The sequence below is a fragment of the Typha latifolia genome, chromosome 13 (assembly GCF_019914945.1).
Source record: "Typha latifolia isolate L0001 chromosome 13, TyphaL0001v2, whole genome shotgun sequence".
In the NCBI taxonomy this organism is placed as follows: domain Eukaryota; kingdom Viridiplantae; phylum Streptophyta; class Magnoliopsida; order Poales; family Typhaceae; genus Typha; species Typha latifolia.
Window position 1 is genome coordinate 5,419,381 of NC_133098.1, and position 14,175 is coordinate 5,433,555.

General features: G+C 37.3%; 1 protein-coding gene across 1 annotated transcript; it reads left to right on the forward strand.

Annotated features, from left to right (window-relative positions):
* Positions 1-6,398: 6,398 nt before the first annotated feature.
* On the forward strand, positions 6,399-13,071 carry LOC140800089 (serine/threonine-protein kinase PBL34-like). The gene is made up of 7 exons (XM_073154740.1): positions 6,399-6,750; positions 8,729-9,048; positions 9,119-9,254; positions 10,650-10,783; positions 10,867-10,990; positions 12,359-12,709; positions 12,788-13,071. The coding sequence occupies exons 1-7, from the start codon at positions 6,627-6,629 to the stop codon at positions 12,802-12,804; spliced, it is 1,206 nt and encodes a 401-aa protein (XP_073010841.1). The 5' UTR covers positions 6,399-6,626; the 3' UTR covers positions 12,805-13,071.
* The last annotated feature ends 1,104 nt before the right edge of the window (positions 13,072-14,175 follow it).

Genomic DNA, 14,175 nt, shown 5'->3' on the forward strand with positions numbered 1-14,175 from the left:
AAAAGGAAAAACTCTTCTTCTCTATTTCTCTAAACACATAATTATCTCTGAAATCCAACATTTGGTATCAGAACAAAACCATGGGCGATGATGATGCAAAGGCGGCAGCAGCAGCGGCTGCAGCAAGTATTGGACCAAGGATAGTAGTCAAGGGAGGAGGAGTCCCAGTTCAATACCCAATGTTAAACGACACGAACTATGGTTTGTGGGCAGTGAAGATGAAAATTTTGCTGCGTGCATTGGGAGTATGGGATGTAGTGGAGTGCGAAGGTGAAGTCGACAAGGAGAAAGATCAAGGTGCCATCGCAGCAATATCTCAAGCAATTCCTGATGCGACGATCATGGCGATCGCAGAGAAAGAAACAGCTAGAGAAGTCTGGCAGGTAATCAAGCAGATGGCAGTTGGAGAGGACCGTGTCAGAAAGGCAAGGGCACAGGTAGTAAAGAGACAATTTGATCGATTGGTGATGTCTGATTCATCAAGTTTGGTTGAATTCTCACAACTGTTAGTAAGCACAGCTGGTGAATTGCGCTCTTTAGGAGTGGATTTGAAAGAGAGTAGCGTAGTTGAAAAGCTCTTTAGTGCTGTGCCAGATAGGTTTCTGCCTATTATTAGCACTATTGAACAGTGGGGTGACTTGGCTACCATGACAGTGGCTGAAGCAATTGGTAGATTGAGAGTTTTTGAAGAAGGTTTGAAGGGTCGAAAGCAGCATAAAGAGGCAGAAGAAGAGGAGAAGTTGCTTCTTACTCGTGCACAGTGGGAGGCCCTGAACTTGAAGGAGAAGACAGAAGGAGAAAACTCTGAAGGTCATGGTGGCAGTCAAGAAAGAAAGCAGAAAAAGAGGTTTGATAAATCCAAAATAAAATGTTTTAATTGTGGCATTTATAGGCATTTTGCATCTGAGTGTCGAAAGCCAAAGAAGGAAAGGGCATTTGTGGCAGAAAAGGAAGATAATGAAGAACCAGTGCTACTAATGCATGAAGTGGTTGTTGGCACAAAAGGAAAAGGTGCTGAGATTGATGTTGTAGAACTAAATCTGGGTGAAGATGTGAGTCAGAAGAAGCATACTTGGTATTTAGATTCTGGAGCAAGCAATCATATGACAGGTAATATTGCCTGGTTCTCAGATCTAGATTCAAGTACATGTGGTGCAGTGAAGTTAGGGGATGGACATTTGGTACACATTGGAGGAAAGGGGACAGTGTTGATTAAAGGAAGAAGTGGTGAACATAAGGCACTAACTGATGTGTATTACATTCTAACTGATGTGTATTACATTCCCAAATTGTCAAACAACATCATTAGCCTTGGCCAATTAGAAGAGAAAGGGTGTAAGGTTGAGATGTGGTTAGGTGAACTCATTGTTTTTGATACAGATGGCAAGTTGTTAATAAAGGTGAGAAGAACTGAAAATCGGTTGTATGTGCTAAAGTTGGAGATTGCTCAACCTGTTTGTATGTTAGCAAGTACCAATTCCAAAGCATGGAGGTGGCATGCTCGATTTGGGCATTTGAACTTTCAAGCTTTAAGAAGGATGAGACAGGAGGGATTAGTGGAAGGGCTACCTTACATTGACCATGTAGAGCAGGTCTGTGATGGTTGTCTAGTTGGCAAACAAAGAAGGGCATCATTTCCACACAAAGCGCAGTTTAGAGCAAGTGAAACTCTGGAATTGGTGCATGGCGACCTCTGTGGACCAATACAGCCTTCAACACCTGCAGGCAATAGGTACTTCTTGCTCTTAGTTGATGATTTCAGTAGATTCATGTGGATAGCTTTACTGTCTAGCAAAGAAAAGGCATTCACAGCTTTTAAGGCAATAAAGGTGATAGCTGAAGTTGAACAATGTAAGAAACTGAAGGTTTTGAGAACTGATAGAGGTGGAGAGTTCAAATCAGGTGAGTTTGAAGAATTTTGTACAGAAAATGGCATTAAAAGACATTTGACTGCTCCCTATTCTCCTCAGCAAAATGGAGTAGTAGAGAGGAGGAATCAAACTGTTATGGATATGGCAAGAAGTATGATGAAAACAATGAAGGTGCCAGCTGAGTTTTGGGGTGAAGCTGTTACAACTGCAGTATATATCCTGAACAGATCTCAAACCAAGAGTGTTGAAGGGATGACTCCTTATGAAGCATGGTACAAGCACAAGCCATCTGTGCATCATCTGAGAACTTTTGGCTGTCTTGTTCATGTTAAGGTGACAGGAGGACAAGTGAAGAAGTTGGATGATAGAAGCATTGAGATGGTGTTCTTTGGCTATGAGAAGGGTTCTAAAGCCTATAGAGTATACAATCCTGTTACAAGGAAGGTGGTGGTAACAAGAGATGCTGTTTTTGAGGAAGACAAACCTGGTCCTTGGTCCTTGAACAATGAACAGGTGAGTAAGGAGAATGAAGCAAGCCAAATGACATCCTTTCAGTTGCAGGATGAAAGGGTCATAGTCAATGAGAGCAATGGTGGAACTTCTGAACTTGGCATGCAGCCCACTAATGAAGACGATGGAGATAACATTGTAGGCTTGGATGATAACAGAAGTCACCAGCAAACTCCTGTCAGACTGCGCAGTATTGCTGAAATTTATGAGGAGACTGAGCCAGTCAGTTTCTTGGGTATATGTTTGATAGGCGTAGAAGAGCCAACATGTTTTGATGAAGCTAGCAAGGAAGAGAGTTGGAGACAAGCTATGAAAGAAGAGATTGACTCAATCAACTCTAATCACACATGGAGTCTTGTGGAACCAGTGAAGGGCAAAAAGGTCATTGGGCTCAAATGGGTCTATAAGCTCAAGAAGGATTCAGAAGGCAAAATTGTGAAACACAAGGCACGTTTGGTTGCAAAGGGGTATGTGCAGCAGCAAGGTATTGATTTTGAAGAAGTTTTTGCACCTGTAGCAAGAGTTGAAACAATTAGGTTGATCATTGCTTTGGCTGTGCAAGAAGGTTGGTTACTACATCACATGGATGTCAAATCGGCATTTTTGAATAGTGATTTGAAAGAAGAGGTTTATGTAACTCAGCCACCAGGCTTTGAGGAGAAGGGAAGTGAGAATAAAGTGTTGAAATTGCATAAGGCACTTTATGGTCTAAGACAAGCTCCTCGGGCTTGGAATTCCAAGCTAGACAAAACATTGAGTTCTCTTGGCTTTGCAAGAAGCAAGGTGGAATATGCTGTGTACAAGAGAAAGCAAGGTGTCAATTATATTATTTTGGGCGTATATGTTGATGATCTCATCATCACAGGGACAAGTGAGCAAGAAATTGAAAATTTTAAGTCACAGATGAAAGAAATTTTTAGAATGAGTGATTTGGGGCTGTTGAGTTATTATCTTGGTATTGAAGTCAAACAGGAGAAGGGTGAAGTCATGTTAAGTCAATAAGGCTTTGCACATAAGATTCTAAAGGAGTGTGGTATGTCAAATTGCAATTTGACAAAAACTCCTATGGAAACTCGGCTCAGGCTAAAGAAGAATACTGTTTCAGAGTTAGTTGATCAAAACAGGTATAGGAGCATTGTGGGAAGTTTGAGATACTTGTTGCACACAAGACCTGATTTGGCCTATTCTGTAGGGATTGTTAGTCGCTTTATGGAGTCTCCAAGATCAAAACACATGGCAGCTGTTAAGCAAATTTTGAGGTACATTAAAGGTAGTGCAAGTCTCGGGTTGTGTGTATAGAAGATCTCTTGACAAAGAGTTATTTTTAACCGGTTTCTCAGACAGTGACTTGGCAGGAGATTTGGATGATAGAAAGAGTACCACCGGTGTCATGTTTTTCTTAGGAAATAATCTCATCGGTTGGTTTTCTAGAAAGCAAAAGGTTGTTGCTCTATCTTCTTGTGAAGCTGAATATATAGCAGTGCGTCGGCGTGCTTGTCAAGGTGTGTGGCTTGAGGTTCTTCGTTCGATTTGTTGAGTCATAATTTGAAGAAGATCAAGCTCAAGGTAGACAATCGCCGCCGATTTCTTTGAGCAAGAATCCAAGATACCATGATCGAAGCAAGCACATTGATACGAGATTTCATTATCTCAGAGAAAATGTTGAAAATGGCAGGATTGAAGTTGAACATGTGGGAACTCATGACCAATTGGCAGACATTCTGACAAAGCCTTTGGGACGAGTTAGATTCTATGAGCTGTGTGACAAGATTGGTTTATAGGATGTGAGAAAGTGTGCAACAAGCTTAGGGAAGTGAATATTAGATGTAAGCTTGTTGAGGTTTGGAGGCTGGCATGAAGTTGGGACATTTCTGGGACGTTTTGCTTTAGTTTCATTTATAGTATATTTTGGGTAGTATGTTAAGAAATCAATTTTACTTGCTTATGTAAAGATGTGGGAAATAAGAATCCACGTCTATTTTATTCCTTATTATTTTAGGTAGTTTTATTTTCTATATTTGAATGTAATTCAAGAATAAAAGCAATGAGAAAAATCGAAAATGGTGCGGCTCTTTTTGCACCAAAAGGAAAAACTCTTCTTCTCTATTTCTCTAAACACATAATTATCTCTGAAATCCAACATATTATTGTGGACTTTGATATTCATATGTTAACAGGTTTATTTAGTTAAGAGTATGATTTATTTGGCGATGGATTATGTGATCATGGATATGTTAGCAGGTTTTATTTGATGATGTCATGATTATATGTGCACAGGAGAGTATCTTTGCGTGACGGGCCCCGCCCGACTTGTCGCGTGTGCCGTGCGTGCCGTGTGGGCGCGTGGGCGTGCACGTGTCGTGCCGGGCGGGGGCGTTACATATAAGGCTCTATTTATAGAGATTAACTCAAAAAGTATTAAACATGTAAAGGCTGCCGGCCTAGTTGGGAGAGATACCATAGCCAAAACTAATTAATCTTTCATTCCAAGCATGCATAAAGTACAAGTGATAAGGCCCTATTTATAGAGATTAAATCAAAAAGTATTAAACAAATTTAACTAAACTAGTCTTCCTTATCTTCTCGATTGACCCTTCGTTTTGTCGCAGATAGATTCTAAGAAGTCGTGAATACCAAAGTTGTAGATCTGAAAGTTGGCGATCTTATTCAACTAGTTTGATATTATTTAGATATCTATAAAATATTTTGAGAATATTTTCCCAAAACTGCACATGGCTGATTTAGTTAATTAAATAAAATCCTAACTTACTAAGGCTCTAACCAAGCAAATAAGATAACTTAGATGCGAGCAAATAAGATAACCTAGATCGCATCAATTTGACCTGCAAAAATTTTATTTTCTATAAAACTCTTAATATTTTTGTGTTAATTATGTCTAAATAAAATCTCATAATTCATTTAAAATTTAATCAATATCTATATAAGATTCGATTTTCTATCCGAAAATTATCCGTATCTATTTAATTAGGATATGGTTTTAAATTTTGCTATTCGTCCAATATCCGTATTTGAATCAGTATCCGGATCCGGATCCGAATATAGTTGAGCAGTATGTGGTTCCTAGTTATTATACTTGCTTATACATATATATAATTATTTTCCCCTTCTCTAACAACCAAATAGGCTATCTTGTTCCTTGCTTATCTCTCATTATGCTTGCTTATGTCATGCAACGGTGGATGTTAATATTTGTGTGCTTCACATAATCACATGTGATGTACCAAAGTTTTTGATAAAATGATAATTCCTAATAGCGGTATTGGTATTTGCAGCATGTGCAGGTTGCCAAGTACCCGACGACAGAAGATTCCTACTACCTGAGTTGTAGAGGACCACTCCCCTCCCACAGTGGTGCATCACAGAAAGAGAGTTTTTGACTATTTTAAGTCTCCATAATTTTTTTTATCACGTATTTAATTCATCTTGAAAAAAAAATCTGGGATATAGCAATTATTTTATATAAAACTTTAAAAATATTTACCAGGGCTAGTTTGGACAAAAACTCTACCTATAGGAAGATTGAGTTTTTGTCCGAATTAGATTTTTTTTTAAATTTTTTATTGAATAAATCTATTAAATGAGGTCTAATTCTAGTTCTAATAAAAATACTAAGCTAATAAGTATTTTTAAAAATATTAATTAATTCTATTTTTCTTCAAGATAAAAGCGCTGAACTGATTAATATTTTTATTTAGATATAAAATACTAATTAATTTAATATTTTTATTAGGACTATAGTAAATTAGATTGTATTTGATAATAAATATAAGGTATAGTCTATATTGATAAAAATAAATTAAAAACTCTACCTACAGAGAGATGCTACAACGGCGTCAAATGCAAAGCGAAGAAAGATAAGAGCGTTTGGAGGGCCCCAACCGTAAGTGCCGACCCCCCCTCCCTACACTTTCCCCAACCCCACCCGCCAATAGAAATCCAACAATAGATGATGGTTGGCCGAACACCATGACCACTCAAAAGACACGAAAAAAAGGAGGGGAAGTAAAGCATAGCCTCTTTTTCGCATATACCTCGATGATGGTGGTGACGACTCACACCACCCCCACTCTCGCAGTCACACCTTTACCTTCCTTTCCTCTACTTCTCCTCCTCCTTTTGCTCGAGACATTGGAAGGCATGCAGTCGGATCTCTTCTTGTTCCTCAGTATCTACTCTTCTGCTCTCGAATAGGTTCTTGGTTGATGGTGTTGGTGGTGGGTTCAGATGGAGGACAGATGTGGGTGCTGGTCGGCGGTGAGAAGTGGCATTCGAGGAGCATGTAGGTCCTCGGACGCGTCGACGAATTCACCCAACACACTTCCCAAGGCCAGTCTGGTCTATGATGCTGGTATTCATGATTGCCATCTTTTTCCGTTACTTTGCTCTTTGAGCCACGTACTTTGCTTTTCTGATCAATTCTCAGTTGAGATGAAGTCTTGCTGCAATTGGGTTGTCCAATGTCTGTTTAAAAGTTTACCTTTTTATAGACACCAAACATCAGATCGGGTTGGGATTGCTCAAGAAAAGTGACGTATCAGCAGAAAATGATATCCAATTCGTACTTTGACCAAGTTTATGATTATGCTTTTCTACAATTTGTTTGCTAGGAATTCAGTAAGGGGTCTTTGTATTGTATTTTGAGATGCACAAGTAATAGGAGATGCATGCCCATATATATGCTGAGTTTAGAGGTCCATACTTAATGTTTGGTTGGTTGTAAATTGTAATGGGTGAACAGAGAGGAGAGAGATATAGAGTTTGAGTTAATATTTCTCAAGTTTTGGGTCGAACTTTTCCCGTTGACACAAATCTTTCATGGGTGAAAAGTGAGTTACCTGGGTCCTGGAGGATTGACGGGGCAAACTGCCAGATTTAGGATACGTGATATTCATCCTAGCTGCTATGGACATATTTATCCAATTGATATGTCCAAATGAATGAGTGATGGACTTATTGGATTCTTACCTATTCATGTGGGATTGGATGCGGTCAATAATTCCTTCCTTGAACTGTTGCAAACTGACATATATGAAAGTTACATTAATAAGCTAGCCCTCATGCTGCATTTACTTACCAATTAGTAAAATTACAACTTTTTAATCCTTACAGGAGCTCATCTAGAATTTTTCTTGCATTGTATTTATCTCTTTTTCATTTTTTGGACGGAAGCTGATGAAAAACTTTTCAAGAACTATACATTGCTAAAATGGTAAAATAAGTTTGTTAGTTCTTGCTTCGTATTGGAAGTGGTTGCTTGTCTTATGATTTAATATGCACCTTCTGCTTAGTTTGTGAATATGCAATAGATGGGTATAGATGCCCTTTTTCTAATATTTGTGACTTATAAGGAAGTAAACACCTTTTGCATCAGAAATTTGTTCATTGTGGTAGCATAGGGTCTTTACTTGGCATTAATGAGAACAGAGAAAATGTAGGCATTGTCTCTGCAGACATTATAAACTGACTAAGTTTTTTTAACTTTTAAGAAAATCCTGTAGCTTAGAGAAATTCAGTTACAGGAAAAAAGAAAGAAAGAAACCTTCTGCTATAGTGGTATAAATCTAGGTGTTTTATCCCTGGATTAATCTGTCTCTTTACTCATTAAGGTCTTTGCTGTTGTGTAACTCTTTATATTGTCTGATAAAACTAGTTTTGCTACATCAATTAAGAAATTTGCTTTATTGTGCTTCATTGAAATTAAGTATTCTGCTAAATGGAGGAATGACCTGAGAAAAAAATAAAAAAATGTAGTAATACACATCTTACTTCCTATTTATTATGTACTGTAATTGAATTGTCTTCCGAAAACTGACCAGAAAACATTACTTAAAGAAAGAAGGCCAAGCTACTGAAAAACATTGCTTAGTGCCACAAAATTGTTTCCTTTTCTTTATAATCTGTCCAGTCTAATTGATTTCGTCTTTGTCCACACAACTTTAACTAAACATTTTTCTTCGCGTTGTTGCGTGGGATTATGCATCGTACATTTTCTTACTAGTCAACTTGTTGGGTACTCTAGACAACTGCCTAAGTGGTTTAAAACAAGGATTTCCACGCCCATGGCATGGCCCTTGCCGGTAAACAGATGGCAAGGTACTACTTCCACGACATCTGGGAGATGATCAACCACCTGATGGAACTTAAGAGAAGATGGCATTTTACTAGGCCTTCCTCATTCTATGTGGCCAGCCAACAAAATCATGGTTCAGAATACAGTTTGATTTCGTAGTTTTTCTTCAACATTTTATGACGAGATGAATAATTTGTTGTAGTTCACAGTGTCATTTATCTGAGTTGGATGTTAATGCAATTTTCTTGGAATGCAGCAACAGAGGCCAGATATCTAAATGCTAGTAATCGTGAGCTTGCCGCTCGTCATGAGACCGATTTCTCTGTTGAAAATGTTAATAATCCAACAAGTGAAAAGAGAACACCTTGCCAGTTACTTCAATTTACTTTCCAGGAGCTAAAGTCTGCTACTGGTAACTTCAGACCTGATAGTATTCTTGGAGAAGGTGGATTTGGGTATGTGTTCAAGGGTTGGATTGAGGAGAACAGCACAGCTCCTGCAAAACCAGGTACTGGTATCACTGTTGCAGTCAAGAGCCTGAAACCCGACGCTCTTCAAGGCCACAGGGAATGGGTTGTAAGTATTACGACTATTGGAATCTTAGACTTTATGGAATGGCCTAGTAACATGTCATTCATGGTTGCAGGCAGAAGTTGACTTTCTTGGGCAAGTGCATCATCCTAATCTTGTGAAGCTTATTGGATACTGTATTGAAGATGACCAAAGACTGCTAGTTTATGAATTTATGGCGCGAGGGAGCCTTGAAAACCATATTTTCCGAAGTATGTAACTAATATGAAGCTTCTCAAAGTTTTTATGCAGCACTACTCATGATAATAAATTGTATCAAACATATTTGAGTGGATTCATTAATATTGCTCCACTTATTCCTATCAAGCACTTTGTTGTTCTTCAAATCTTGTTGCTTCAAGATCTTTTATGTCCTTATATCTATTTACATTCATGTTTTCCAGTTATTCCTGGTTTCTTGTTGTGCATGGCCTTAGAAGTGTGACTTTCTAGTATCTTTGTCCTTGATGCGCTAACTCACATATCTTTTACTAATGTATTCGTTTTTTCAATATATCCATTACTATATTAAAAGAGGGAGTTAGGCTGGTTTGTCACTTTTGATTGATATTTTGTCTCTCTTGTTCAAACTCTTTCATCATAAAACAACTAAAAACCCAATTCTCAAATATGGCAATCAACTCTCAGCTCACACATCTCTCTCTCTCTTGTTGTGATGTTCAATCAAAGTTCCTTCTCTCTAAAGCTCAATTCCCTAAGAGATGGTCGTTGATTTGATATGACGATTCATGAGAGATTATGGTTGATTTAATATGATAATCATATTTTCATTGTGACACTTCTAATCCTTATGTTTGAGTTATCCACAGTATTTGGTTTACATGCATTTCCATCCTTAAAGTTAGTTTAATTGAGTATCAAACTTAAAATTGTCATTCTTTCAACTTCCATCCATAACTTTTGTTTGGAAGCCTTACATTAGAATGTTAAACATTAGCCTTATTACTGTTTAAAATTTTATCTTTTTTCCCTACCACTCTTTGGCTTATTATTGGTTTTGAGATTAAAATAGCTTCTCCATAACTCTCTTTTTGCACACCTTCAAAGGATAAGAAAACTTCTTGCTTTACTTTCTAGTTGAGAGTTTTTGCTACGATTCAGAAGGTACCTGTCTAACCCATTAACCAGCTTCCTACATTCCAGTTGTGAGGTTTCTTCTGTAGTTCAAATTTCCTTGCTGGGAAGAGAACTTTTTCATGAAGCCTTCTCGACTTATATGTATTCCTTACTGTCGACCCCTTTTGATTGGACAAAATCTTGGATTATGGGATGATTGAGGTGCTATGACCAAGTCTAAAAAACTATAAGACATGGCATCACCTTGGGAGACTGGAAGAATTTCTTAGCATCAATATGACTACTATTCATTCTCTATAATAGCACCTACAATAATTTGATCATGGAATTGTTATTGTGTATTTTGTTTTCATCAATACTTGCATTGCTCGACCACAAGATTGTAATCATAGTATATTGCTTCTATTTTGAAGGCAGCATTTACCTCCTATCTTATTCATCATTTTAAGCCTTTTTACATGCTACCATCTCGCGTCTTGTAATCTTACTGGTTTTCTTGACTCTTGAAGGGTCTCTTCCTCTGCCCTGGTCCAGCAGGATAAAGATTGCACTTGGTGCTGCTAAAGGCCTGGCATTCCTCCATGGAGGTTCTGAACCGGTTATTTATAGGGACTTTAAGACATCAAACATTCTTCTTGACTTGGTAGTTGGTACTTCTATGTCTAACTACTTATCTCAAGTATGCATATGCTTCCATTCATTGAGAATTAATCCATTCTTTTGCAGGAGTACAATGCAAAACTTTCAGATTTTGGATTAGCAAAGGCTGGTCCACAAGGAGACGATACTCATGTTTCTACTCGAGTTGTTGGCACGTATGGCTATGCTGCACCAGAATATGTGATGACAGGTATGCAGCCATAGTATGGTTAACCAAATAAGAAGAAAATTTATGTAGAATAAGAGAAGTACTGCTAGGAATCTTGTATTTAGTTTGGAGTCTAAGCATCAATTTCTGTAATATGGCTAGAGTTTCTAATGTTTATACGGTGGTTGTTAGACTCTTCTGTTAACTTCAAAGTAAACAGCGAACAATTATACTCATATCAAAGGGGAAAAAGATCAATTTAAAAGCTTCTCAAATTGTTTCTTGACATTGATTTCCTCTTTAATATGTTTGCTGCTACTGTTGTGGTTGACGGTCTTGTTAAAGAATAGCTAGTAAACTAATGTTTATCAGGAAAATGGTAGCAGTTAAGTGATTTGTACAGTGAGGAGACTGAAACATATATTATCTTTATATGTAACTAAATGATGGAAGGAGAAAAGGAACATGATAATCAGATCTACTCTGGGATCATGATTCATTTGTTTATTGACTCGACTCTAACTTGGAAACAATGACAAATTCCTAAATCAGAAGTCATCATCTTTGTCCCTTATCTGTATTGTTCCCATATTGCCTAAGCTATAAACAGAGAAGTTAGATAACTGAACCTACAAGCTGGCCTCTTAGCTTTATGACAAGTTCATCATCATCTGATTTTGATTTGCTGGGAATTTGCCACTAACTTATAAAGGACTGATGTCAGTTTGACAGCCCATGTTAAAAGTTTGTTAATTATAATGGAGCCTTCTCATCTTTGAGTTGTGGTCTAACTCACCTTTGTATTATTGCAAATAATGCTTAATGATGATGATATTATTCAAATTCATGTATCTCAGTTAGTGAAGGATGCATCTTGACGTTTATATACTAGGTAAGCTTCAATTGATGAATAGATTGGAGTTGTTATTTTGGGTTTTTATCACAGGTCGCAATAACTTCTCAGTTAGCTAAAACATATTATTTTATATGGATAGGGATTTTCTCGGTGAATAAAATAGAAGCTTGTATTGCTGTATTATTTTAAATGTACATGTGTTGTTATATTTTTGAATACATGTATATGAATGTAGGTAAATGCAGTGAAGTGGAGTTTAGTCTACTTTGTACAGGATACACATGTAGATAAATGCAGTGCAGTAAGTGCGGCATTGTCTGCTTTGCACAGGACATACACATACATAAATGCAGTGCAGTAAGGAAACAGAGTCACAGATGGGTGCATGGTGCACAATTTAGGAAATTGTATGAGTTTCCATTGATTTTAAGCTAAAAGTTTTTTTTGTTGAAACCCGTTCTGTTACTTTATAAATTACTGATTGATTGTCATTTTCTAAAAGTTATTTTGGACAATGTTTTAATCAAAAACCTTCATTTGTAAATGTTACCCAGGTCACTTGACATCTAAGAGTGATGTCTACAGTTTTGGTGTTGTGTTACTTGAGATTTTAACTGGCCGGAGATCTGTGGACAAAAAGCGACCTCGTGCGGAACAAAATTTAGCTGCATGGGCTAGACCATATCTAAGCGATAGAAGAAGGCTCTACCAGCTTGTAGATCCTCGATTGGAGCTCAACTATTCAATTAAAGGAGTACATAAGGTTGCGCAGATAGCCTATTACTGCCTTAGCCGAGATCCGAAATCTCGCCCTACAATGGATCTGATCGTTAAGTTTCTTACACCACTGCAAGATCTAAATGACCTGGCTGCATTATCCTTTCGCTCTCGTTCATCTCAGCGAGGTCAGTGAATATCATAATAGACTGTAGATATTCCTTATGTAAATGTGCTGTTCTGAAATGTTAATTTTTCCCCTATAGGCAAGATGCGCCGGTGAAGGTCCAAATTTCCCTGAATAATGAAGAAATGAGATTCTTGTGATCACTGAACCTTCAACACAGTTTAGTACATAAATTATTATGCATCAAGGTAATCATCAAAACTTGGATATGTAACCCAATATATCATACTTTTAGGAGATATTGTGAATTTCCCATACTTTTTTTTTTCTTGATGAGTAGTATTGCATTCATGTAAGACAGTTCAGCATAAATTTGCTTTCCTGTTCCAATATTGAAGGAGAACATTGTTTTTTTGCTAATAATTTTGTCTTTTATTTGCTTTCCTCAAAATGTTTTCTCTTTCAACTTGGTGGTGTTTTGGTGATTTCTATTATGGTTCTTGTTGCTACGATTCTTTTCTTGTCAAAAGTGCTAAAATCTGAATTCAAGTTTCATCAATAAAATTAAGGCTAATTTTACATTTTCACCCCCTTGAACTATGACCGAGTATCATATAACACCTTTGAAGAATAAAGCTTATAATCTGCCTCTTAAACTATCTGAATGTACCAACTTGCACCTCTTTGTTAGTCTTTGTTGTGAGATTTTGAGATAACCTGCTACTAGAGAGCCCAACAATTTACATTATCACATTACAACATTGGTGCTAATAATTAAGCTTTGGGGATATTGCATTTTACTCCCATGTGGTTTGCCTTATCTCCCATCAAAGTCCAAGAGCTTAAATCTCATAACATTAGAGCATAGCTATATGTGCTTCCAAAGTCAGAGCGCATCAATGTGCTAAGAGTTACCGAACATCGATATAAGCGGCATGCCACATGACTCCGCAAACACATAAATAGAATTCTTCTAAGTGCTTCTATAAATTAAACACACCTATTATACTAATCCACTAAGAGTTTAATTCAATCTTACTTATTTATTATAGGAATATAGCACTTACCAAATAATTTATGAATAAATCTAGATAGCGTGCTACATCATTACCGTTCAAACGTGTTTTCTCGTTGGACCTAGAGCATGGAAAACGATGGTTTAGCTAGGATTTGTCATCCTTTAATTGTAACGCCCCCACCCGGTATGAGCACGTGCACGCCTATGCCCCTATACGGCATGAGCGATGCATGCAATAGGACGGGCGAGGCCTGTCACGCATAGATACACCTGTACTCAACATAATCTATCTCAAAGATCAATCATACTATCAACCAAATAAATCTATTAACATATGAATGTCCAAGTCTACAACAACCATACTAAATAGCTATATAATTTGGCAGGACCCACACAGGCCATGATAAACTATCAAGGTACAACTAAAATTACTAATATATGAGTACACTATAATCTGATATGTATTATAGAAATCATCGTCTATATAATGGAGTATAAATATCAAATAA

Bases quoted from the DNA above. Each gene is read 5' to 3' on its own strand.
- LOC140800089 (XM_073154740.1), top strand. From the start codon at position 6,627: ATGGAGGACAGATGTGGGTGCTGGTCGGCGGTGAGAAGTGGCATTCGA. The intron at 6,751-8,728 runs GTATTCATGATT...CTTGGAATGCAG, and splicing joins CAGTCTGGTCTATGATGCTG to CAACAGAGGCCAGATATCTA. The intron at 10,784-10,866 runs GTAGTTGGTACT...ATTCTTTTGCAG, and splicing joins CAAACATTCTTCTTGACTTG to GAGTACAATGCAAAACTTTC.